The following is a 26,195-nucleotide window of genomic DNA, read 5'->3' as shown; positions in this document are numbered from 1 at the left end:
TGATATGAATCAATGACTTTTATAATCAATGGATATGACTGATGCGTATAGTAAGAATCGATGGAGACGAGTTACTAATAAGCCATGGCTTCTAACCCGTCAGCCCTTCTTTCGGATGTCAATGCTGCAAATGATTTTATGTGATCGATGTAACCTGTAATAATGTGTCCGAAAGGAAAAAACAAACAAACAAAACAAAACAAACAAACCTATTTTCTGAAGCAACTGGATTTTGCTTCATAACACAAAATTAATCAGAATGTAATGTTTGGATTAGTGAGGTCACATATGACATATTATTGTCAAGAAATGTTTATGGTTGACTTCCACTATAACTGAATAAACAGCAGTTAATCTAAAGAAAAGTTATTAGCTGTGCATATTGTTCTGTAGACATAATCGGTATGAATCGTTTTTTGTAAAGGCAGAATCAATCTATGTGTTTTGCACACATTTGTTGTTGTACTTTTTTAAAGCCATCTCTTGTAAATCATGTCATATTTGTGAAGGTGACGAGTGAAAGTTTGGGCTGAATGATGAGCAAGTGCCGCAAGGTCGCATTCTCATTCAGGAATGGTTCAAGCTGATTATATGGATCTTTCATTTCATTAATCATGTCCTGAATAATTCACATCACTCAAAATTTCTAATGCAGCCGACTCTATTCTGCCTCGATGTGAAACCTATTACCCAAAGAAGCTCAGCATATATTAACCAACATTACTAGCTGTCTGTCTCTTGAAGATACCACTGCGGAGGTCACAATAGATTTGCTTTACAAGTTTATTTTTACTGAGTGTGCAAAGTGGGAAACACTCTCAGCTCACAACAACAAAAACATGAAAAAATAACATTACTACACCTTTCTCGCAAAATGTTCCAGTAAAATGAAGTGGGCAGAGGCAGGAAGGCGCATCTTTGCCAGGTTGTTGCAGCTCATGACACGTTCCCCCATTCAGGCAAACGGCATCACCACAAATTTCATGCTGGGGGCGTTTTGGTGCTTGAGCGGGAGCTCCGCTTGTGTTGACACTGTTGGTCAGTTAAATGAAAAAGGAGTCATAGTGATTGCATGCAAACTGTAGCATTTGTGGAAAATGCACTCAAATCCATCCATTTTCACTCCAATACAAAATAAAATGGAGGGATCTTTGACAACTCTTTTTCAGGCCGAAACCAGTGCGAGTAGTCAGACACCGATACAAAGTACCAATACCACTAGTATTTTTGATACATAAAATTTGCCCCAAAAAACAATGTATATACTATAAATCTCTTTTTTTTTTTAAAATTGCATGGAATTAATGGACATTTTCTACTCTTCTAATTTCTAGTTCCTCATCATAAAATGGCCACAAAAGGGCGGCCGACCAATACTTTAAAAAAAGCCAGGTATTGGCTCAATACCAAATTACATTAGCAACATGATCAAACTTTGAAAATACATACCATTTTTTTTAAAAAAAGTTCTCACTCCGTTTTAAAGATGGATTAATGAAGCGTCAACAACTGATGTGTAAAAATACTTTACCTGCATGTGCCTGTATTGCTGCTGGTGATGGCATCAGATGTGTACAAACTTCGGACTTGATTAAATTCAATGATTTCAATGCAGCCGGTATAGTTGTAGAAAGGCTTTGAAGTCTAAGGGGAGGAAAATAGATTTTTTTTCACCAATTTTTATCCCGACATAAAACACTTTATTGTGATGTACAGTACTTGCAAGAGAATGCTTTGTTCAATTGCATTCAGTCACAATGAATGTGAGTTAATTTTTTATTAATTCATAAGATTTCTCAACAATTCACATTTTGGCTCTTATACCAACTAACTATATATATTTCTTCTCATTCATTATACTCCATTTGCCAAGCATGTTATTTTTCAACCATTTTAGGGACTAGTGCTTTAGTGTATAATATTCAGTGAACAAAAAAAATATTTCACAGAGAGGCAATCACATGTAACTCTAATGAGAGAGTTAAGTGCTAGTTTATTTTCTTCAGTGATATGATTTCATCGCAGAGTTTTTAAGGACCCTTTTGGAGCAACACGTGTGCTTATCAACTTACCTGCTTGGCCAAGTATCGTCGTGGCAGACCGCCTGTGAAGATGCGGTTTGTTCTTTGCACCACATGTCTCGACCTGAAATTACTTGCTGCACTTTTGATTTTCTCATGACCGGAAAGTGTTATTTCAGCTTCACAAGGAGCCAGGTGTTGTCTAATAAGAAGTGAGACACATAAGAGCAATTATGGAGTGTTATTCCCATGTTCTTTCAAACAAGCAGACGACATGCCACCTTTGTTTTAACCCTAAAATGCCAAACGTGTCATTAAATACAAGCTATTTTGAGCTCTATATTTCACGAGTATTATGTTACTAATAATTTTGTTCCCATTAAAACTCTTTATGATCCGACACATGCATTGCACGGATAATCCATTAGAGAACAGTACAGGGAGTCCTCGACGGACGAGTTTCGTTCCTACGCTGGCGATGTAACCTCAATTTCGACTTAAGTCAGATTTCACTGTTAATTTTGATATTTACATCAAAATACTTTGTACAGTAGTTTAAAAATATATATTTTCGCAAGCCGGAAGATGCCGGAACCAATGTTTCGTGTTTCCGCACGGACATTGGTTGCTGACGGAGGGCAAAGCGGAGCTAATAGAAACCTAAACACGGAAATGAATTAAAAACTTTAAATAACTTTAAAATTGATGATTACTGTGGGAAATTAACGAAAAAGAAGGTGCTACGGATGAGGCACAGGCGCCGTAAAGTTAAAACGACGTTTTCGAGGACCCCCCTGTGTCACCCAGCTGATGGCTTTTGCATCACAAAAACATAATTTTTTAACAGGGGTGTGTACACTTAATCACTTAGTATATATGTGTATTTCAGGTGCTATTTCAGGTAATAAAAGTTCACATGTGACAAAACAAGTTTTCATGGGATAGCGATGATATTCATTTCTCATGCTCCCCTTTGGGTGCAGTATCACTTTTTCAGAAGTTGTTCTAAAAATTACAAATAAAACACTTGAAACTACAGAGGGGACCAGATAATGACATCAGTGCAAATTCAGCACTAACCATCAGCAGCTTGAGGGTACTCAGGCCACAGATTTAGCCCCCGTCTCTTGATACCCCTTGCTACCAGAGTGGAAGTAAGGTCGTCCACGCAGCAATCAGCTGATTTGTTTAGCCTTCACTTTGCAAACTGTTACATATGCCGGCTAAATACTCCGAATAAGTCCGTCCTCAAGAGCTCGCTTGCATGGAATGGCGGTTAATTTAGAAGCAGTCTGCCAGAACAGCCTGGCCAGCAGCCAGAGGGCAGCGTGCACGCTGTCCTTGAGAAGCCAGCCCCACCGGGTTTCTATTTAACATATTGAAAAGTGTCTTGGACGGGAAGATATATTAAAAGTCTATAATGAGTTCGGCGGTGAGGATGACCACGGCGTTGTAGCTTTGGGTCAAATCAGACAAAGATGGACGGAGTCGGCTATCAGACAATTACAAAGTATTTGCTTTGTGACACCGGCAACCATTTTTCCACGCTCCTGACCCTCTACTTATGACAGCTCTCCTTCTCACAATGTCTCCAAGGGTTCAGCACAGAACATTATGATGGATTCTCACCAATGTTGTATTTTTCTTAGAGGAAAAAAACTAGGGGGTGGAGCCTTGAAACCCTTTAACCTGATTGGCCAGTCGGTACGCACCTAGCTATTTAGGCCAGAGCTGTTTCTTTAGAGAGGGGGGGAGGTACAACCTTGCAAGCTTGCTCCAAGATCATTTCAATAGCTCTGCCAAGTTTTTTTGATAGCATCTACTACTGAATAACTTACGTAATTCTTTATTTTCATGTTTAATTAAAATAAATAAACAAATAAATAAATATCAGGGATCAAACAGCCGACCTTCTGGTTACTAAACCACCGACTCTACACCCTGAGCCATGTTGTGGCTTCTATGCCTTGCTCAAGGACATTTTTAAACCTGGCAGCTCATCAGCATAGTCCTAATTTCCATATTTTGGCTGTTCAAGAAGGAATACGTTGAGTTCTCTAAAATCTATAACAGAAATGAACACATAATATACCATATAATTAAAAATCAAAGACTATCATTGGTAAGGGACAGCCAAAATAGCTACTACAGTTGTGGAATTAGTAATAACATTGAGAAGTGTTGGTAAGATTGTGCCAAGAAACAAGAACAATATCTCAAAGGGATTGCAGCCTTACTTTAAATCATTTAAACATTGATTTTGTGCTTGGCTCTTGATTGCTAATCTTTTCATAATACCCCCCCGAAAATTAAGACTTAAGAAGAGCCAATAAAGCATTCCTGTTGATCACTAATACCTTTTAATAGCGGCATTGTGGCATGGGTTGCAGTTCTTTAAAATGTAGGCTTGTTTGTAATACAACACAAATGACTTTTCTTATGTCCACTTGGTTTTACTTACAGTCATTAATTTGAATGAATGCTTCAACACTTGACACAAGTGGATAACTGAAAATGGGAAGTTAATACCACCTGAGGTGCTAATACTATTTGAACATATTTTGCGTGCTATGTAAAGCTAAGGAGCTTATGATACCAATAGGCTGCTTCTTCCTCATTAAATGAAATATTATTGCCAAAGGCAGATATGTTTATTTACAAACCCAAGTCAGAACTGTAAATTGAAAATTACCACTCCTGCACACAAGATGTTCATGAACGTGATAATCCCCTCACAGTGCGCTGGAATTCACTTAAAAAGAACATACCTGATGTTGACAATGTGTTCTTTGCCGTCATCAACATGAATTTGTGTGTTAATCCACGAAACATCATCCTCATTATCGCAGGAAAAGACATACTGGAACAAAAATTGTGTGAAATGTAACTTTGGATGTGAGGACATCCAATATGAATTACAATGGGGAACACAATTTTTGTTGAGTTGTGTGTTGAGTTGCGTGTTGTGAGTGTGATGTCTGTCTGTTTTTAACTAATTTTGGGGTGCACAACCCAAAACGGACCTCAATGTTTCGTTTTTGAGCTACAGGATTACTGTTCTCTTACAAAAAATATAACATAAATATGTGCTTATGTATATAAAACACTAAGATGGAATAGTTACAAGCTTTGTAAACTTCCCCGGCATAAAACAAAATACAATCTACAACCCAAGGGTAAGGGGAAAAGCCGGCAATAATCCTCTTACTTCCTACCATACACATATTGATAATAGACCTACTGACCTTTTGGGAGTTACACGCCTCAATTGTGATTGCACAAACAAGTTGTCACAAAGCTGTAGATGTGTTCGATTCAATAATCATCTTTTCTTACTACAGTCTTTCTACAGGTAATCAGTGGGATTTGTCTTAAATGGGGTGTGATAGGTGCTAGAAAAAAACAGCTGACTGCAATTTTGGAATCAGCATGCCAATTTTAGTTTTAATCAGCATAAAAATGTAACTGAACAGATTTTTTTTTCAAAATCATTCTCCAATGTCATGTGTATTACAGTCATTTACACCAAATGGTGATTCACTGTCATTGTCTTAAAGTTTTACCTGCAGCATCCCATCCATGACAAAGAGTTCCATGAAAATGAAATCGCTCTCGGCGGGATATTGGCCCACATAAATGATAGTCCCGCGATCGGCTTGAGTCTGAAATCTCACGGTTACGTTGTTGATTGTGCTGAGGTCAATCCCTTCAAACTCCAGGTAGGAATTTCCAAAATACTGGACATAGTTTGAACCTAAGGGAATACAAATATAGATGGTGAAATGAAGCAGAAGGTTTGTGCACCATCATTGTTACTTCTTCGGAGACCCACTATTGATCTCCGAATGGAGAAATTATTTTTCCACCCACTTCCACCACAGAGAGGCGGGTGATCTTATGGAACATCATGGAACAGTTTCCATGTCTAGCTGAGACAGACTTGAACTTCCTGTTTGTATTCCTCAGAGTCTCTTGCTACTGCTTTGTTGAAGCATAAAATGTAAATGTAACCTGTATCCATCAAATAACCTTGGCAACAGAAATAGAATACAGCTGAAAGACACATAAGAGAAAACACAAAGAAACTTGAGCAAGGGAGCAAGAGGAGATTGATTTTATTTGAAAAGAACTGCAAAGAATTCTACATAGTGCAAATCTTTTTTTCCCCTGCTTTTTGCTCACTGTCGAGGCAAACTGAAACTCATTTTATTCACTGGGAAAGCTGTGAAGCATGCAAATGGCACAATATCAAGAGTGAGAAGCTGAATGTAGTCATGCACGTTTATGACATGCCGAGTTTTATAGTGGAATAACTTGTCTTGTATTATCCATGAGAAGAGGCAATTATGGGACACTCCTGTTAAAGTATCCCTGCCTGCAAGCTTATTGGGCATAGTGACGAAGACCAACTTAAACGACAGGCTCGGACTTGCATTTGGGGTCCTCATGCTCAATATAGTTCCCATTTGAAAGAAACGCTGCAATCTGTTACTGAGAAGACAAAGCAGGGAGTGTGTTAAATTGAAAAGCGTTTGTGGATGCACCTGTCTCATGCTCTGTTTGTTCTTATATGGGAAGAGGAAGAAAAAAAAACATTCATTACGCTAGAGAAATCAGCAACACTCCTTTTAAGTTGTTGCCATGATTAATCGAGCAAGCACAAGTGAGACCGCTATCAATATTTGTTACACGTCAAGTCCTAATAGGCTGGCAAGCACTTTTGATCTGACAACCTGCTCCTCAGGGCATTTAACAAGCAAGTTTACCTAAACACCCCATTTGGACTGGGAAGCTATAGGACCAATACCCTGAGGAAAAGGCATTGACAAATAAGGGAATCATGAGGAGCATACGTACTGTGATCTGTGAATTAATGAGGATAAACCAACAATGCAACAATGCAGTGCTGTGTTGTTCATCCCTGACAATACAAGTTGCCAGTGCTGATGATGTAAAATTACCCCTCAGAGACAAAGCTTTACATTCATTTTAAGGCCTTGTTTAGTCTAAAGCAGTCTTTGATACAGGGTGAGACTGCTGCAACGAGGCACTCTCGAAACCTCATTAAGAGCTAGCTGCAGCTGCACCTTCAAAGGTCTCAGTTTTTTTCTTCCTGTTTTCTTTTGTGCATGGGTCATTGACGGATTCTAAGGAGGATTTTCCAGACCCAGCACAGTTGATTTATTATAAAACTCATAACATATTTATTCTGTATTATTATTTACTATTATCTACAATTTAGGACATACATCTATCATGGAAAGTACTCTACAATGGTGGCATCAGGTGATGGTTGTTTGTACCACATAATATTTTCAATTTCAAATTAACTCATTCACTCCTAGCCATTTTCACTGAAGCAACCCCTTCGCTCCAGGCTGTTTTACTGGATTTTGACTGATTTTGCAAGGCCCACAAAATATTGTGTTCTATAAAAACAACACCTACCAAAAGAAAGATTATGACTCTCTTCTTTCATCAGGTAAAAAAAAAAAAAACGTATCTTTGCATCTGTTTCTGTTTTGCAGCAATTAGCATTAGCATATAGCTTAAGTTTCATCATTATTGACAAACCTGTCGAAAACACTGGGAAAAAGAGCTTGTTGCAACATTGCCCAGGTTGATCTCTTATACTCTGCTGCCACCTGCTGGACATTTTTTTGGGGTAATAACTACCATTGCTTTAAGTGACCTTGTCAGGTCAGAATCTGCATAAAAGCCTGCTATATGCTCTAGCATAAAAAAACAACATAAAAAAACATATAAATAAATGTTTGGGAGTGCAGGACAAAGTATTAAAAAACCTATTTATATGTTTTTGGGATTGAATGAGTTAAAAGGCTAACGATTAGCCCTCTAAACAAAACAAGCGACTCACGTACAATTATAATGGACAAAATTAACATTATTTTTTTCAGGTCTTAAGACCACATGATGTCAAAATATAACCACTACAAATATGTCCATAACAATATTTAACTTTTTTTTTTTACATAGTTGTGAGTCTAAATTTGATAGCTCCTCCCATGAGTTCTTGACTGTCTTGTGGATGATACAAGCTCCTGTCTTTAAACGTATTCCAAAATAAAAGTCCCAAATTGGTTATATCATTTTGGTCGCACCACACAATAATTCATAAAATGGGCATCATTGGACAAACTTATTCGTCATTGGCATACATATATTCACCACTCACAACAATAGGAAAACTATGATGAGATCCACTACAAGAATTGTGTGTGTGTGTGTGTGTGTGTGTGTGTGGGGGGGGGGGTGTCTAAACTTGTAATAGTAAAAATGGTTAAGATGTTTAAAATTTGTCACAGAATATAGATTAAACTACTAAGTAGTATGATCTTCCATCATATAAAGTCATTCTCATCTTATTGCTTCATTGCCCAATACAGTGTATCCAATTTAATTGTGTTGCAGGAAAGATTCAATGGATCATTTTGTCTCTGCTGAATGATTTCATAGACTGTTCTTTGATTGAGTTCTAATTTGTGTGACACACTGATGAAATATTTTTTTTTGTTGATGCCCACAGACAGCATTACTGTCTTTTATCGTTCATGGCTGTTATTTTTCCATGGCCATATGTATGTAGAGACATTTACTGTGCATTAATCTGGTCCCTGCTTTGATTAGTTGTTATTATCTAGTGCAGATGTATCTAATGAAGAGGGTCCATCCATTTTTCGCACCACTTGTACTCATTATAGTTGTGGGTGAGCTCCATGGAGCCTATCCCAGATGACTTTAGGTGAGAGGCAGCGGTATAGCCAGTTCTTTCGTTCCTTCTAATCTAATCTTTCTTTCCTTCTAATCTATCTATCTATCTATCTATCTATCTATCTATCTATCTATCTATCTATCTATCTATCTATCTATCTATCTATCTATCTATCTATCTATCTATCTATCTATCTATCTATCTATCTATCTATCTGTCTGTCTGTCTGTCTATCTAAAGTTGTGAGGTTTACAATATATATTGTGGGTGGTCCGGTTTCTTCCTTAGTTCCCAAAACATGCATACTTTTAAACATTCACAAGAACAAAATACTAGCCAAACTTACTATTCAAACTATGGCCATGGTTATGTTTGGGGGTTTAAAGCACAATGGCTTATATAATACTGACCATGGACTTTATCTTGACTCTAGCCTGCTGAAAGGCCTTTTCTTCTTTTAAAAGAACATTCAGCTTCCTACGTGGGAATATGAGTCTTTTAGAGCCAGCCTAATAACATCTTATTACGTCCTGATACATGTCCATTAAGGAGGTGAAAGGATTGATATAAGTCATAAATTCATGTAAGTCATGCAGGTGGTGTGTGTGCCGTCTTAGTGAGTGGAAAACGCACACATACAGTAGATATTTGATAAGACGTGAGCTTGAGAACAATTATTGTATGGCTGGACCTTGCCTGATGACTTTTGATATAGACTTTATGTCCCATTTATTTAAAAAACCCAGGGTGCAAGTCTTGTTTTGTCCCTGATTTATCGGTTAATGTAATAGACTGACTGATTGAACTTGTCACAGGACAGAGATAAAATACTGCGAAGGACCATTCTGGGGCTCTTGCAATTTCTGTGCCTCGAGGGAAAGCAAAAAGGTCATTCTTTACCTTAAACATTTGCTAAGAAAAAATCTCTTGTTCTGAAGATAGGTGACGCTGAACGTTATACGACAGAAAACTGCATCCTTAGTGTCACAGTTCTTTTTGCTTTGGAATTCTATCCTTGGACGTCACACTCGGCTATAAATATTTTTTGTTGAATGGATTTAAATAATAAATATTACTTGTAATTCATAGGTCTTCCTTCAGGCTGTTCTTCATTCATGAACATTTCCTACGTGAGTGTAACCGTGACTCACTGGCAAAAACGTGAAAGTGAAAAGGATTTAATAATATTGGATGCTTATAATTTTGCTTGTAGTGTAAAGTGGTGTGGACATTGAATTAGCCCATATGTTTATTTATAGTTTTTGTTATTTTCGACTCAGTTGCATAATTTTTTGGGCATTGCTTTTTCTTTTTTTTTTACCAGTATGCACCACGCCACCAACACTTTCTAAGTACTTAAACAACTTAAGTATTAGAAATAGATCTCAATTTGGTGCATAAATACAAACTCACAAATAAATACATTGTGAATTAAATATCTTTGATCAATCCATCAATCAACCAATCTAAAAATTATTGTCTTGTCTAAAGCGCTTAATGTTGGATTTTGTAACTTTAAAAAAATAATGTTTTTATTTTGCAGTTAAAAAAAGGACAAAAAGGAAGAAGAAAGGTACAGATTAATGAACAAACATGTAAACCTGACTTTCCAAAGCCATCTGCTGTCAAATATTGCTAAACTCCAATGGAATAACAAAAAAACATACAGGAGACTGATAAACACAATCAAAGAGAATCTGACAGACAGCCTAAAGTAACAAAGACTACAAAGATCTAAAAAGGGGAAATACAATTCATCACAACACAAAAAACTAACATCACAGACATAACCAACAAACACAAAGACACACTTGTTGTGGAAAAACAAATAAACATTTATACACAAACACACATAGATTTTGTAACTTTTATATTGCGCAGGTGCACACGGCAGAATAAAGTCAGCATGCCTTGATGGCAGTCAGCTTTTCCCCACCAAAACTGACCTCTGCGATCCTCATCACCTCTCAAAATGCGAAGCACAAAATTGTGTGTGCAGTCATGGTTGAAACGGAAAAGGACCATATTGGTCTGCAAAATAAGGTTTACTGTGTGAATCCGAGTCACTGTACCTCAAAGCCTCTGTTTAAATTCCTATTGACGTGTTTGTTTGTTTATTTTTTTCAAAACATATTGCGAAGCAGACTGGGGTTTAAAAAAGCAACGCTTATGTCTATTTCAAGCAGCACCGAGGGCACTGCTTACTTTTAGATTGCGACCTAGTTAGCAAAACTTGCAGGTTTCCATGTCCTTAAACCTTAAAACTAATTCTCTATCATTATAAAGTTGTCCATATAGGAGATGCCTTATGATTGCTGGCCTTGCTATACACAACACATGTAACCCTCTGTACAAACACATCTCACCGTGGCCCAAGAATGGATCAGGTGTAGCTGGGAAGACTCCATTATGTTTGGCCCAGAGTGAATTTCAGTGTGTCACACTGAATTGGTTCAAGCTCGGTTGTGTTCAATAGGTCTGTTTAACTGCTCTGCTGCTTTGTGAACAGTTTCAAAGCTATGGCAGATCTCATCTGTCAAGAAGAAACAATCTGCCTGCTCTCTCACACCGTGCTATTCAATAGCAATAACGCATGAAATATGTGATCTGTACCTTTCATCTGACTGATAAAGAATATTGAGATGATTGGACTTTTATCTTTTGTATGAGATCAACATTTTTTCATTTTCGGCCTATTCAATATGAGTTTGGTCGGTACCGATCAAGGTTAGAGACCTTGCTCAACGGTGTCTCAATGGTGTTCCTTATCAAGATGTGTCAGCCTGATCTTCCACGTTCACATTTTCTTAAACACTAAACACAAGATCATGCTTCGCATTATAAACATCACCCTATGAGCCAAACTCAACCCTATATACTTAGAATTTGACAACACTCCTTTACTTTAAAAAGAACACTGAGCAATTCACTTGATGATAAATGTGTGTTCCTTCTCTTCTGAGTTCTCACTTCACATTCCAATTGATAGTGGCTAAAGTAGTAGGAGTAAAGTAGTTAGACTTTACTCTTGCCATTACTGGCCCATAATGACAAAGCTACTGCCCAACAACCTGCCATTTTTCTTTAATGGCTTGACCTTTACCACACACATTTATTTAGAAAGAAAATACTTGGTGAAGAAAACTATTTAGCCAGCCGGATATTTTTTATTTATTTTTTAAACAGTACTATTCAGCTACTCGGTAATGCAGAGTGAAGGAGATGATTATTTATACAATAATAGTTTCTCTATGCAACAGGGGAGGCTTTCCAGATAATTAATGAGCATGATTATGTCTAAAATTTGACCTATATGCAACAAGGCAGTCGCGCTTGGTGGTTGAGTATGCTTATTTATTTATGTTGAAGCAACATATGATTTAATCACCATTTACGATGTAGCATAAATACAGAACAAACTTCTCTTTTACATGTCAACTGCTCAGATTCCCTCTCTCTCTCTCTGCAATATATATACAATATACAGTGTATACTGTATATATATACAAAGTACAGGCCAAAAGTTGTACTGTACACCTTCTCATTCAATACATGCTTTATTTTCATGATTCTTACTGAAGGCATCAAAACTATGACAACTATGACAACTAACAAACACATTTTGAGTTTTGTACTTAACAAAAAAGGTGAAAATAATAAAATAAATACATAAATAAATAGCCACCCTTTTTGCTGATTACTTTTTTGCACATTCTTGGCATTCTCTTGATGAGCTTCAAAAGGTAGTCACCTGAAAGGGTTTTACAACAGTCTTTAAGGAGTTTCGAGAGATAAGAATGTCAATAGTATGCAAAAAAGTAACCAAAGCAAAGGATGGCTATTTTGAAGAATCTATAATATAAAACATGTTTTCAGTTATTTCACCTTTTTTTTTTCTCCGTTAAATACATAAACTCAACATCAGTTCATACATAGTTTTTGCAGGTGCCCAAGGACACGACACATCTGGCATCGGTTCGAAACGTCATATGTCACAATGTGGCAAATATCATATTTTTTCAAAAATCTATGCTTTTGGTCAGTCTTGATTGATTGTCATGATTTTAGCGCCTGTGTTAAATGCAAGGCGGGAAGGGATAGATGCACAGTTCACTAATATAATCCAATTATAGTCTCATAGCACGCTACAACCTTTTTGAGACAGCAACAACGTGAGGTAAATCTTTTAATTTGAGCGAGGCCATTTTTCTAGTAGCATTGATCAAGGATTTTATTGTAGGTAAAATGTATCTAGACTCTTTAGGTGGAGAGGGGCATGCCGACTCAATAGAAGTCTATCTAGGCTCTTTGACTTTCTAAAAATCCCAAAACAGGCACGACATTTTATTGGGAAATAGTGAAGTCACAGTTTCCACTCATTCCAAAGTGACCAAGAACGGTCAATGGAAAAGACGTGAAAATAATTGATTTGTTTAGAATCCTCTCTCAGTGTTGTGGTTGACAATTTGCTGAACACCTGCTTTCTCGTTTCCTCTGTTTGTTCTCTGCAGCTGCACAAAAATAAAAAATACACCAGACAGTGCATCAAGCCAAGAGCCACATGAATCTGGAAGAACGCGAGCAAAAATACTGATGCAACCTTTCATGCTTATGAGTCCGGAATTAAACCGTTTCAATCAAGGACACAGCTGCAGTTGTGTGCCTATAGGACACGCAAAGTGTGGTTTTGTACCTGTGGATTGCTCAGCTGTCAACGAGGGTCTGAGTGCCGGTGTTTGCACATGTGGTGTAAAGCCGCGAGTGATGTTCTTGAGTACAGTCTCCAAGGGAACAGAATCCGTTGCAGGAGGGAGGCAGGTGACCTTGTTGATGCCATCTACACAGGAATATGCTTCTGGACATGGACTTAAGAGGCAATCATCATAGTTGTGCTCACAGTTCCTCCCCTGAGTACACAGAATAAACAGCCTGTAGACGTGAGTATGAAATGAAACATAAACAGTACATAATGTTAACAGTATGAAAATAAAGTTCATGTTGAAGAAGTAATATTAAATTAGGTGCATTTATGCAAATGTAGTCTCATGCATAAACAGTAATTTAATGAGGTTAAGTTGCCAGTGCAGTGCTGTTTGTTTGTTAGCATAGTTACAAAAAAAATGCTTCACCAATTTTGAATGCACTTTTGTAAAGGGGTGGGGCATAAGATAAGGAACAACCCATTTCTTTTGGAGCTAAATTGGTTTTAACGCTTCATAGGGCATTCATTGGCAATCTTGGAAATTCACATTCTAACCCCTCACTGTAGACATTACAATTTAGGGAGTACGTGAATAAATTTGGACTTTGAGAGGAAGGCGAAGAGCTTTAGGTTTGTAAAATGTTTTCAGAATGCAATGCAATCCTGATGACAAATTAATTCAAATTACACTATAAAAATATTTGGGTAAAAAATAACCCGAATTGGGTTAAAAATTAAATGAACTTTGGCGCTGTTTTGTGGGTTATTCCTTAGACCAAACGTTTTGGGTGAATTAAGTAACCCATTGAATTGAACCTAACTTTTGGAGGTATTTAACACAAAATGTTGGCTCAAATTATATAAATAATCCACAAAGCAACCCAATTACATGGGTGTTTTTGTCTATTACTCATTTGAACAACTTTATTGGGTTAATTGAATAACCCAATTGGTTCAAAAATTAATCAACCCAAATTTTTATGCTATTAAACCCAAAATGTTGGGTCAAATTATAATAATTACCCACAAGTTGCTTTGTGGGTTATTCACCTGATCCAACTTTTGGGGTTAGTTGAATAATTCAATTGAACTGGGTCAAAAATAAACCAACCCAACTTTGTGAGCCATTTAACTCAAAATGTTGGGTCAAATTAAATTAATAACCCACAAAGCAAACAATTACATGGGTTGTTTTGTGAGTTATTGATTTGATTTGTTCCCCTTTTGACCTAACTGTTTTTAGAGTGAAGTCTTGTTCATCCATGCCAGAGATTTGCATTCTAGTTGTTGCCAATGCAGTATCAGTATTTCAACAGTACAATGAAGTAACGTTATTACTTCTTAATAAGGATGATTAGCGAGGGAGTTGATGGTGCAGGAGGATAAAGGTTACCCCCCACCCCCCCTAAAAAAAATAAATAATAATAATAATGGCAAGGCAGAAACAGGTGGGGAGCCTCACCACAAATCCAGGACGACAGAAACAGGTGTAGCCGTAGCCCGGATCACCCTGAACGCATATCCCCTGGTTGCAGGGCTGTGGAAGGCACTCATTAATGTCATCCTCACAGTGAAGGCCTGTCCAACCTGCCAGGAACAAAAGCCCACAGAGTGCACTGGTGAGCCCTGGCTCTCCCACTTCCACCCTCTGAAGTGAATATCAATCAGATGCCCCCACATTGATTTTCTTCTTTTTGGGTTCACACTTATGCACAGACAAGAAAAGGCTTTCACTTAAGTATGGGCGCTGCATACATTTTAATGAGGCGCAGAAATATCGTCTATTTATCACTTTATTCTCATACTGTATGACTAGATCGTTCCCCAGAGAAAGGCAGGTGACTATTAGAAGCGTTCACACCACCTTATTCAGTTGCCTTAAGTCTAATATGAAAGTTATTCAGGTTTTAAAATGCTTTACATATGGCAAAGTGCACTCCGGGAAAGTGGAACAGAGGAAGACAACATTGCAGTCTTTTCATGAGTAACAAAAGGGTTCATGTAGCAGCTCGATGTCACCTGACAAACCTCCACAATGTGTGAGCGACTTACCTGACCGACAGTGGCAGATGTAGCTATTAATAAGATCTTGGCAAACGGCATTGTTGTGGCAGGGAGATGAGCCACATTCGTTAACGTCCACTTCACATAAATCCCCCATGAAACCTGCCGGACAGCTGAGAAAACATATCATCTTCTTTAACATGGGAGGGAGGCTGTCACTTCCTTCTACAGTGGTGGCTGTAACCAAGAGATGCTTCATTATTTATTGGAGAGCTTGTTGGCTATGGTCTTTTATTTCTTTTATTTTATTCACCTAGGCTTATTAATAAGATTAGTTTCTAATTGTTAGGAGGATATATTACAGATTCGGTGAGTCAGTTTCAGGGGGTAGGCAGAGGTCAAGACACACACCCGACTCAAATGTTTCATCATGAACCATCATTGGCTGCAGCTGATCACACAACATTGCTTCGCCTACCTGTGCAGGGAATTTGGTGTACTCAGTAGTTGACTTGGGGGCGGGGCTGTTACGATGGCAAGTCGTGTGATTTCCTTATTGCTTCATACCAACTATGTCGAGCAAAATAGAAACTATTCGGACGAATATATACAATATGAATTCACATCTATGACGGAAAATTTGGTGTTCAACAGGGTTCAATTCTCGGGCCTCTGCTGTTTTAATTGAATCTGCTGAGTTGATATATTCACTCAACCATTGTATTCCTCCAAATTTTGTCTGCTGGATTTTGGAACTTGACGATACATCAAAAACAACGACTTTAGTAAGACTACTGTATGACCTCAGGAAGCATTTTAATAACATAAACAGCACTCTTGTTAATCATAAATACATGTTTTTTGCACTTGTGTTGTGAAGTGAGCTGTGTCAGGTATTTTTTGTATTTCATCATGTACAAGAGCAACAGCAGTGAATGAGCAAGTTTTTCATGCGTAGCCTCCGAGCTGACCTTACATGCACACCACAGTGCTTGTGAGGTTATTTGTTGGACAGGTGCAGAGCAGAATATGCATAACTTCAATCATCTTGTGCAGATAAAACAATCTGGGGAGGGGGGTGCGGTTCGACCAGGAAAAAATATTGCAGGAGTGAATTAAATTTTCTGCTATGGTAAAAGAAAACCCTATGTACTATTATAAGTTACTACAACTGTAATAATAAGCATACTGTAAAATCTCTTGGCATATGTTGATCAAACATTTGTATTATTATATGGTTAAACATGTGAATATGTACAGTACCTACAGTGTGTTGTCGCATATATTTATCAGACTGTGCATTTATTTGTAAACAGCAAGCTTAGCATGCATTACCTGACTGTAATATATGTACACGTCAATAAACTTACCTTGAAGTGAATATAAAATTGCAGTCCACTAAATCAATATTGTATGAGAGCAGTGGCCTTTTTGAAGTCATGGTTTTTCTGGATACATTAAAATGTGACACAGACTCTACAGCAGCATATCGGCACAAGGTCAGACAAAGCAATTAACTGGACAACATTGTGGGAAATGGACAGTCCTATCCGCACACTCTTAACACATACAACATGTATTTAGATGCATGCCATGACTCAGGGGACAGTAACTGCAATTAAATAGTAATGACTAGCTTGCAGCCTACCCGAAGGACAATTGTGCGATACGAACGAACACACACACACACCGAAGCACATTTCAAAATGTATTTTTAATTGGTGACAGGCTAAACTCTGCAAGCCAAGCAAAGATCTAAGTCAAATATTCAAGGTTCTTACACCTTTTCTGAGATGAAATGCAAGCATGGTTAAAGCGCTTTTAATTTTTAGAGGTTTTCTAGTTTTAGAATAATTATTCCAATGCCATGAAAAAGTAAATTCTGTCTGCTCACAACATGCAGAGAATCCATTCGAGGGCAATCATTCGTTTTACGTACAGGCATTATTATCAGATGAGATTTGAAATTTGTTGTGCACTTTTATATTGTAGTGTGACTCGTTTTCATCTTTTAGTCTCACCTCCTTCCATAGTCTTTGACAGGAGAATCACTATTGCCATTGGTCAATTTACACATTAATCATTAGTCAAGGCACCAATTGGTCGGTTATCTTTCTCACTCACCCTTCATACAGGTTTACCTGTTTTTGATAGCTGGTGGCAGCTCAATTAATTATTGTTTTTAAGGCCAAATAATAATAATAATAATCCGTCCATCCATCCATTTTCTTAACCGCTTGTCCTCACAAGGGTCGCGGGGGGAGCTGGCTTCGGGCAGTAAGTGGGGTACACCCTAAACTGGTTGCCAGCCAATCGCAGGGCACACAGAGACAAACAACCATCCGCACTCACAGTCACACCTATGGACAACTTGGAGAGTTCAATTAACCTGCCATGCATGTCTTTGGAATGGGGTAGGAAACCGGAGTACCCGGAGAAGCACGGGGGAGAACATGCAAACTCCACTCAATCTCATTTCCTCTGCACTGGGAAGCGGACGTGCTAACCAGTCAGCCACTGTGCCACCAATAATAATAATAATAATAATAATAATAATAATAATAATAATAATAATAATAATAATAATAATAATAATAATAATAATAATAATAATAATAATAATAATAATAATAATAATAATAATAATAATAATAATGCAGCACGGTGGCTGACTGGTTAGCACGTCCGCCTCCCAGTGCAGAGGACGTGAGATCGAGTCCGGGCTTCGGCCTTCCTGGGTGGAGTTTGCATGTTCTCCCCGTGCTTGCGTGGGTTTTCACCGGGTACTCCGGTTTCCTCCCACATTCCAAAAACATGCATGGCAGGTTAATTGAACTCTCCAAATTGTCCCTAGGTGTGAATGTGAGTGTGGTTGTTCGTCTCTGTGTGCCCTGCGATTGGCTGGCAACCAGTTCAGGGTGTACCCCGCCTACTGCCCGAAGCCAGCTGGGATAGGCTCCAGCACCCCCGCGACCCTAGTGAGGAAAAGCGGCCAAGAAAATGGATGGATGGATGGATGGATAATAATAATAATAATAATAATAATAATAATAATAATAATTAATATCCTTTAATATCCTCAAATTAAGAGATAACATCACTCAGTGGGTGTTGTGGAATTCTTAATCTTTGGTAGATTGAATGAAACATTTTGATCCTCTTCTGTACATGCTTTTAAATGTTTTATTTCAACAATAGCAATTACACTGTAAAAATTGTTACATGCAGTTGTTCATCGAAATAAATAATTTCCATTCAAAACAGGATCACACTATTGATTTGATTGTGAAAACCATTTATTTTGCATTGAGAGGAACTAAATATACATCCAAAGGACCCAAAATAAAGTTTTTGATTTCCTTCCAATCAAATATTTTTCTTCATGCCTAGCTCCAGGTAATATATGTAGTTTGAGTCAAATGGACTTGCACATGCACATTGAAAATGACAGCACATCATTACCACCATGGCATTGTACTGTAGCTGTAGCCATTTAAGGCTATGCTATATTGTTGGATTTGATAGTTTGAGGGTCTGCTTTCAGAAAGCAGTCTTTCATTTGATATTTTTTTAAATTACAGTTCAGATTGTTACCGTGTGTGTGTGCGTGTGCGTGTCAGGGCTTGTTAAACAATCTGTTTTTGTTGTTGTTGTCTGAGATCTTTTGAAAGACTGCCCATGGAATATTATAAATGGGATATTCTGCCTTCTCCGTCATCTTCTATCTCCTCTTCTCGCTCCATCCTCACATCATCTCTAGTTCATATGTTGCATATGGTTCATGTTTTAAGATTAATACATATATTTTGATTATACTCTGTTGGCCAAGTGTGTTTTTGCATATTTATAAAATGGGCAATATATTTTTTTAAGTCAAACGAACTAAACCAGGTCAGTGGGCTAGTGGTAGCGTGTCCACCCTGAAACTGGGAGGTTGTAGGTTCAATACCAAATGACTATAAGAATGATCCCTGAGTGCAATCTGTGACAATCAGTGGTACTTTAACTTTATAAAATGAGAGAAATATTATTTAGTTATACATAAGTTAAGTAACTAGTGTCAAAGTGAATATGTTAATCCAGTTAAAAGTTAATAAATTAGTTTGGTTCAGTAACTACAATGTTAAGAAAATAATTTGGATCGAGGCAAAAAATTAAGGTTGGTTCAAGTGAAGAATTATTGTTTACATCAACATGAAATGATCAGTCACCCAATTTAGTTTCTGTGAAGTCAAAAATTTTGATGTGATATCTGGACATCTTTTTTTTTTTTCAAGCGGGGTTATAATTTTTACGGTGTAGGGCTACAGTAGACCGTTTATTAGCCTACTGTGCAACTTCTGTTTTTTATTTGAAATTAAAACTAAGATAAGTAAAAATTGAATATTTCAGATATTTGGACAACTTGGAAATCTATATTTAATGTAGAAAACAATAGGGAGCTATTTACTTCTTTAAACATATGCTTCAAATCACCAAAGTTAAGAGCAGGAGTTTGCAGTTTTAAAATTTTGATGACAATATTTTCCCTTTTAGTGAAAATGAACATCGGCTCCAAATATCGATTATTGGCCTCCTTGACTACTACTAATTGGTACCGGTATCGGCCCTGAAAAAAACACATATAGGGCTATCTCTAATAGAAACTATATCGACTCACCTGCAAGTAAAGTTGAATATTTCGCCATCAATTGTTTTTTCTGTGTAACCACTCTGACAAAAGCATGAGTGTTTATCAATCAGATCGACACATGAGCCTCCATTCAAACAAGGATTGGTAGCACAGTCCTGCAAATAAATATACATCAAATATTATCTGTAATCACAACAAAAGTACAGAACATTAGCATAACCACAGGCAGTAAGAAATACCTTTTTACTGTATACAGACTATAGTATATATTGCTTGTACTCCCAGGCTCCTCCTATCGTAGATTTGGTGATAAATGCAATTTGACAACACTACACACAATAGTGAACAACAATCTTATCACTAATGCTCCAGCTAACACAACACGAAAGTTGTCTGGGCTGGTCCACCACTATTATAGACCACGAACAAGCAATCAGAACAGATTAAACTAAATGTTCAAAGATACCTTATAAGAAACCCAATGCCTTATCTTTGGAGTCCAGCTGAAGCTGTGTTGTGTTTGAATCAATTAAGCATTAGACTGAGCCATTTACTTTAATCAGGTATTTGTACAACGTTTGCATGTTCTTCGTGCTTCAGTCCCGCTATCTCGTAGGTGGGTCGATAAAGTTAGTGACACCAGAGACTACACAAAGACTACAAAGTTCTTCTTCCCCAACATTCAGCAAGTTTAATCATTATACTCTACTCACATCAATGTTTGTTTCACATCTGCTGCCGCTCCATCCCGCCTCACAAAGACACGTGTAGGAAGAGATTCCATCATGACAGCTGAGGTGGGCCGGAAACAGTGGGGGGACGGAATTGATTTAAGCAGCAAAAACTGATGAAAGTTGAGATTAAATAGAAGGCTTCTTTGAAAGCAGCCCTTTTGCCGCACAAAACACATGTTGAGAAACAAATCATTTGACAACTTGAAATTCATTATGACAGTGTGGAAGGACCTTAATTCAAAGTAATCCCATCATAGTTCATCCTAATGTACAGCATTTCCCATTTAAAGGGGACAGAGATAAATACTTACCTCCCTTGAAAACAAGGTGCTGACAAGCATTCATCAATGCTGGTCTCACAGTTGGGACCAAAGAAGCCGTCGGGGCACACACAGTCATATCGATCGGCTCCGTCAATACATCTCCCGCCATTTTGGCACGGCTTTGAAATGCACTCGTCAATGTTAACTTCACACCATGCCCCTAGGAAATAAAGCACATTTCTTTAAACAGGAGAGGTAGTCAGTGCTTTAAAGACACAAAAATATACGTTTGTTAGTTTTGAGAGAGGAAGTTACAAATGTAAATCACAATTTTAATACTCATACCTCCATACAATGTCAGGATAGTCATTGTTTCCTGTGGGAATAGTTGGTTGACAAGTGTGCTAATATGTGTGTTATGTACTTTGTTAGTTGCTAATTCAACTGCTTGTTAACACACATATCTTAACACCTTATTAAGCATGTAGACATAGTCAACACAATCTGCTAAATCAACTGGGACCAATCTTCACTCAGAACTATGTGTAGGATTTATTGAAGCTGGCTCGACAAAAAGCAAAGATTCAGGGAATGAGAGTTCTATTGGCAAAAATGATGGTAGAGGTCAGACGAAAATCACCAGATTGGTCAAGGAAAACATCCACTCGTTAGAAGAAAGCACAATAATTTGAACCATGAAGAGAGCACAGCAGGGCACATGACCTGGTGCCAATGTGACTTCAGAGTGGGAAACTCAAGTATCCTTTCTCATAGACTCATAACAATGAGACCATGCAAGATTGGAAGAAGAAAATTTGACAAGAGAAGATTGGAGGAAGATTGCTTGGTCTGATGCACCTCGACTCCTGCTGCTATATTGGAAAGGTCAAACTTAGGCAGCAAAAAAAAAAAAATGGTGTGAGATTCAAGGGAGTATTTATTTATTGATCAACTCCATTGGGAATACAACCTCGCAACGTTCAACATAAAACTGCAACCAGACAGTGTGAATAAAATGTGGTTACAGTTAAAGTAAAAAAATAAAAATAATATTTTTTTAAAATCACCATATCTGATTTGTTTTTTTGGGAGTTTTTTTGGCGAAAAGATAACTAAACGCTGCAGTCTTATCCTTTAATGCTACACAATGGGTTATTTACTGCATGCCCTTGTCAAGCTATGTAATGATTATCTGTTGAACTGTACATCCCATTGATGCTGTAAACTGCTTTGTCAGGCTCATTCATTATTTTTGATAGATTTAAAAGATGCAGGTCACATTGGATAAAAAAAAATTAAAAAAAATAAAAAATAAAAGTTTTTTTTCTTTTCTTCCTTTTATTAAATATCATGTGGTAACTGACCTTTCCTGCGAGCACATCCCATTCTGGTAGAAATAAATATTCTTCTTTACTTTTAAAGGATAACTCAACCCTAAATCAACTTTTTTTTGGGCTGATAAACTGTATAAACTGGTGTCTACAAACAAACGCCTTTACCTACTCATAGGCCCCGGCTAACTATCAAATATAGCCCCCCCCAGGCCCGGCGACGCGGTTCGGGGCCTGTGGGCCGCCGGGGTGCCCCGTGGTACCCTCTCCCCTCCCCCTTCCTCCCCCTTGCTGCCTCTCCCCGCCCGTCCTCCGCTTCCCTGTCCCTTCTTCCTCGTCACCCTTCCTCCTCCTCTCCCCCTCTCTCTGCGGCCCTGCCGCTGCCTCCTGCCCTTCTTGTCGTCTCCTTCCCCCGTCCCTTCCCTCTCCCCTGGGTCGGGGGCTCCATCCGTGGCCCGGGTCTCGGCGCTCCGGGGGCCGGGAGGGCTGGTGGGTTGGTGTTGTGCCCGCCCCGCTCCGGTGGACCTCCTGGCACCTCGGGCGGGCCCAGTATGCGGGGGGCGAGCCCTATCGCCCCGCCGGGCTGGTCCCACATGCCCGCCGGGGTCTCGGTGGGGTGGATGGGGGTTTGGTGGGCGGGTGCGCCTCCCTCCGCCGCCCAGTTGGGGAAGGGCCCACTGGTCGCTCCTCCTTAACTCGCTGCACTAGTTTGCACAATACACTTTTATAGCGATATAGGGCACATAACACACTTTGAGGGGGGTGCTGGGGTAGGGTGGAAACACCGTCTTCGCCATACAACTCCCCTCCAATTTTAATGCACCACACAACTGTGTGTGGGGGCTGGGGCATTGGTTGGGGCAGACCGCAGTATAGAGCAGTGCTGCGGTCCCCTGTCCGTGCACCCCCCACCCCCCATTTTTTTTTTTAATGCACCACATACACTTACTGACATGCCTGGGAGGCGGTTGGATCGGAGCAGAGGGGGATATCATTTCCCTCTGCTCCAGTTCCCCGGGATCTGGGGGTCGGGGGCTGGGGGGCTGCCAGTTGGTGGGGGTGGGGTCGGGGGGAGGGGCGGCTTGTTTGGGGGGTGGTGGTGGCTGGGTGGGGGGGGGGTGCTGGGGGTGGGAGGGTGTCTGGGGGTTTGGGGGTCTGGGTTGTGGTGGATGGCGGGGGTGGATGGGGGGCGGGGGGGTCGTGGGGGGAGCGGGCGTTGTGGGCCGGTGGGGTTCCTGGCGGGCCTGCAGTGCCCCGTCCTGCTGCGTTGGGTTGGGGGCGCGGGCCGCGTTGGGGTGGGGGGCGCTCCTGCTCCTGGGTTTGCTCTCCGGCCGGTGGCCCCTGCGGGGCCCGGGGGTCGTCCTTTGGCGCTGCCGCGGCCTGGGGGGCCCTGAGGTGTTGCGCTTGCTCTGTTCTGGCAGGGGTCGACGGCTCCCCTCTTTGGTGGAGATTTTCATGCATGCCAGATCCACCACACCAGCATCTATCGAAACTCAGACACAATCTTCCTCAGGTCATTGAATCGGTGGAGGCTGGTGTCTGTGGATCTCACTCCGCTTCGTCTGTCCTTCCTTCCTTTCCTCAGTCTCTACTTTGGTCTCTTGAGGTCTCCCTGATTTGTTGAAATTTAGATGTCTCTGGGGTTGGTGAAGGACTCTGGTTGGTGGCCTGGTGGGTGGTGTCTGGTCGGTGCTGGATTTCACTTTCCTTTCCTTTCTTTGGTTCTTTCTCGGGTTTCCTGACGGCCTCACGACTCTGGCTGGAAGTGTTTGGTTTAGGGAAACGGTATGGGATTTATTTATTTTTTTATAGGTTTTAGGTGAACTAATGAATGCACGCACGCACGCACGCACATACACATATTCACCCACATACAAAAAAATAATAAAAATACAAAAAAATATATATATATAAAAAAAAAAGAAAAAAAGGAGAGCAATGATGATGACATGTCAAATCGGTAAAATTACCGAATGAACAATACTGAGCTCTCCAGAAAAAAAAAAAATATATATATATATAGCCCCCCCCAAAACCCTAACCGAGATGCACTGCTCATTTTTCCACCATTGACAAATAAATCAGCGCACATATTAAGTGTGCGGGCTGCACATGGCACCCACTCACATTGGGGGTTGATTTTTCTCAAGCGTGCTTGTACCTCTTTGTAGGCTCCAGACATATTGCTGGCATTATCATAGCACTGCCCCCTGCAATTTGCAATATCAACCCTCATCTCTTCTAAAACACTTGTCAGTGACTGGAACAGGCTTTCACCAGTGTGCCTTACTATTGGCAAAAATTTTACAAAGCGCTCTTCAATGCAACCATCTGGTGACACAAATCTTAGTATAAATGGGAAATGTCAACACTAATGGAAAAATATTTCACCATTTTCACTTTACCAACAATTTCACTTTTTTACCCATCAGATCGATAAATTCCTCACACACATTTAAAGATATATATGAGGTTGTTCCACTTCCAGCATTTCCATATTTTTTCCATGTGGAATTTCAAAAAAGGGTCAAATTGGATTAACAGTTTCATACATCCCAAATAGTTACCATTGTGGACATCACCAAATTGGTGGATACTTCCTCTAAAAGCCAGTCAACACTCTGACAAAAAAAAGCACATAAGACCAATTGTCAACAATCCACCACACCGTGTTCAGCTGACTCGTTAATAAAAGCTATCATGGCCATTCATGCTCACGTAATCGCTCATTTGCTTGTTTCCAATCAGAAAATCCTGATGTAGAAAATGCTGATTTAGCTCTATTTTTCCCCCCAAAATTTTGCATGCAAAGCAAAATTTGATGCCCCTTTGAGGGGAATTGCACAGACATTCTCTTTGCACACTTTCCCAATTAGTAAGTGTTCGGAGAAAGTGCGTTCTGGAGAAAAAACATCTCTGGTGTTTAAAATTCTAGCCAAGTATGCACGCATCTTGTCTTCAACAACTATAGGGTGTCCCCCCTCCTACAGCAGACGACGACGGCAGATGACGACGGTGACGGCAGACGGCGACGGCGACCTCAGGTGTAATCGTGACGGCCCATTTGCCGATTAGGTCCGTCTCCCCTCCCACTTCCCCCGCACCTTCTTCGCCAAAGTTTTTGCATCTTAACTCTTTCACTGCCACTGACGTTTAAAGACGTCAAGTAAAAACCTACGGAGCACTGCCAATGACGTCAAAAGACGTCATCCAATGATTTATTTATTTTTTTTTTGAAACGGGTAGAGGAAACCGCATGTCTGGTGAAAGTTTCCAGCCTGTCTGTTGTGCCTAATGACTATTTTTGGCCCCTAGAGGGCAGCAATGACTCTCTTTTGACAAGATCGGGTGGGCGTCAGTAGAGGCGGAGCTAGAGCGTCGAGCAGGAGATGAGAATGGAAGACAAAGGAAAAATGGCGGCCGGTCGCGAGGAGCTCACGCCCGAGACGTTTTTTTCAAAGACCAAAAGCATCGCTGAAAGAGCACATTGTTGACGACGATGATCATCATCGATGATGAAGATGAGGGTGGTGACTCCGTGGTTGGGAAGCATTGACGCGGCAGTAGAAGACGTTAGAGGGAGCTAGATGGAGGAGGGAACGGGCAATGGCGAGCGTTTGCAAGCAGCTCTACACTTACAAGACGAAAGGCATCGACCAACGCTAAAATAGTACATTGATGACGACGATGATCATCATCGATGATGATGAAGGTGAATCCGAGCTTGACGGCGAAATTGGAACCGCTGACGCAGCGGCTATGACGGTGTCGTAA

The 26,195-nt window shown here is 39.6% G+C and overlaps 1 protein-coding gene across 3 annotated transcripts in view; it reads right to left on the bottom strand.

Annotated features, from left to right (window-relative positions):
- Positions 1–26,195, bottom strand: part of eys (eyes shut homolog) — a 206,369-nt gene that overhangs the window by 72,363 nt on the left and 107,811 nt on the right. For all 3 annotated transcript variants that reach the window (XM_077582976.1, XM_077582977.1, XM_077582978.1), the window contains 11 exons: positions 21,139–21,310; positions 20,807–20,885; positions 20,121–20,248; positions 15,509–15,633; positions 14,919–15,043; positions 13,448–13,661; positions 5,585–5,775; positions 4,790–4,881; positions 2,073–2,223; positions 1,532–1,644; positions 863–1,032 (listed from right to left, as the gene is read on the bottom strand). In XM_077582976.1, coding sequence (XP_077439102.1) covers positions 863–1,032; positions 1,532–1,644; positions 2,073–2,223; positions 4,790–4,881; positions 5,585–5,775; positions 13,448–13,661; positions 14,919–15,043; positions 15,509–15,633; positions 20,121–20,248; positions 20,807–20,885; positions 21,139–21,310 — 1,560 coding nt within the window. The remainder of the gene's footprint in view (positions 1–862; positions 1,033–1,531; positions 1,645–2,072; positions 2,224–4,789; positions 4,882–5,584; positions 5,776–13,447; positions 13,662–14,918; positions 15,044–15,508; positions 15,634–20,120; positions 20,249–20,806; positions 20,886–21,138; positions 21,311–26,195) is intronic.

Source organism: Vanacampus margaritifer, chromosome 12, assembly GCF_051991255.1.
Source record: "Vanacampus margaritifer isolate UIUO_Vmar chromosome 12, RoL_Vmar_1.0, whole genome shotgun sequence".
In the NCBI taxonomy this organism is placed as follows: Eukaryota; Metazoa; Chordata; class Actinopteri; order Syngnathiformes; family Syngnathidae; genus Vanacampus; species Vanacampus margaritifer.
Note: the sequence above shows the minus strand (reverse complement) of the source record. Positions and strands in the feature narration are given on the sequence as shown.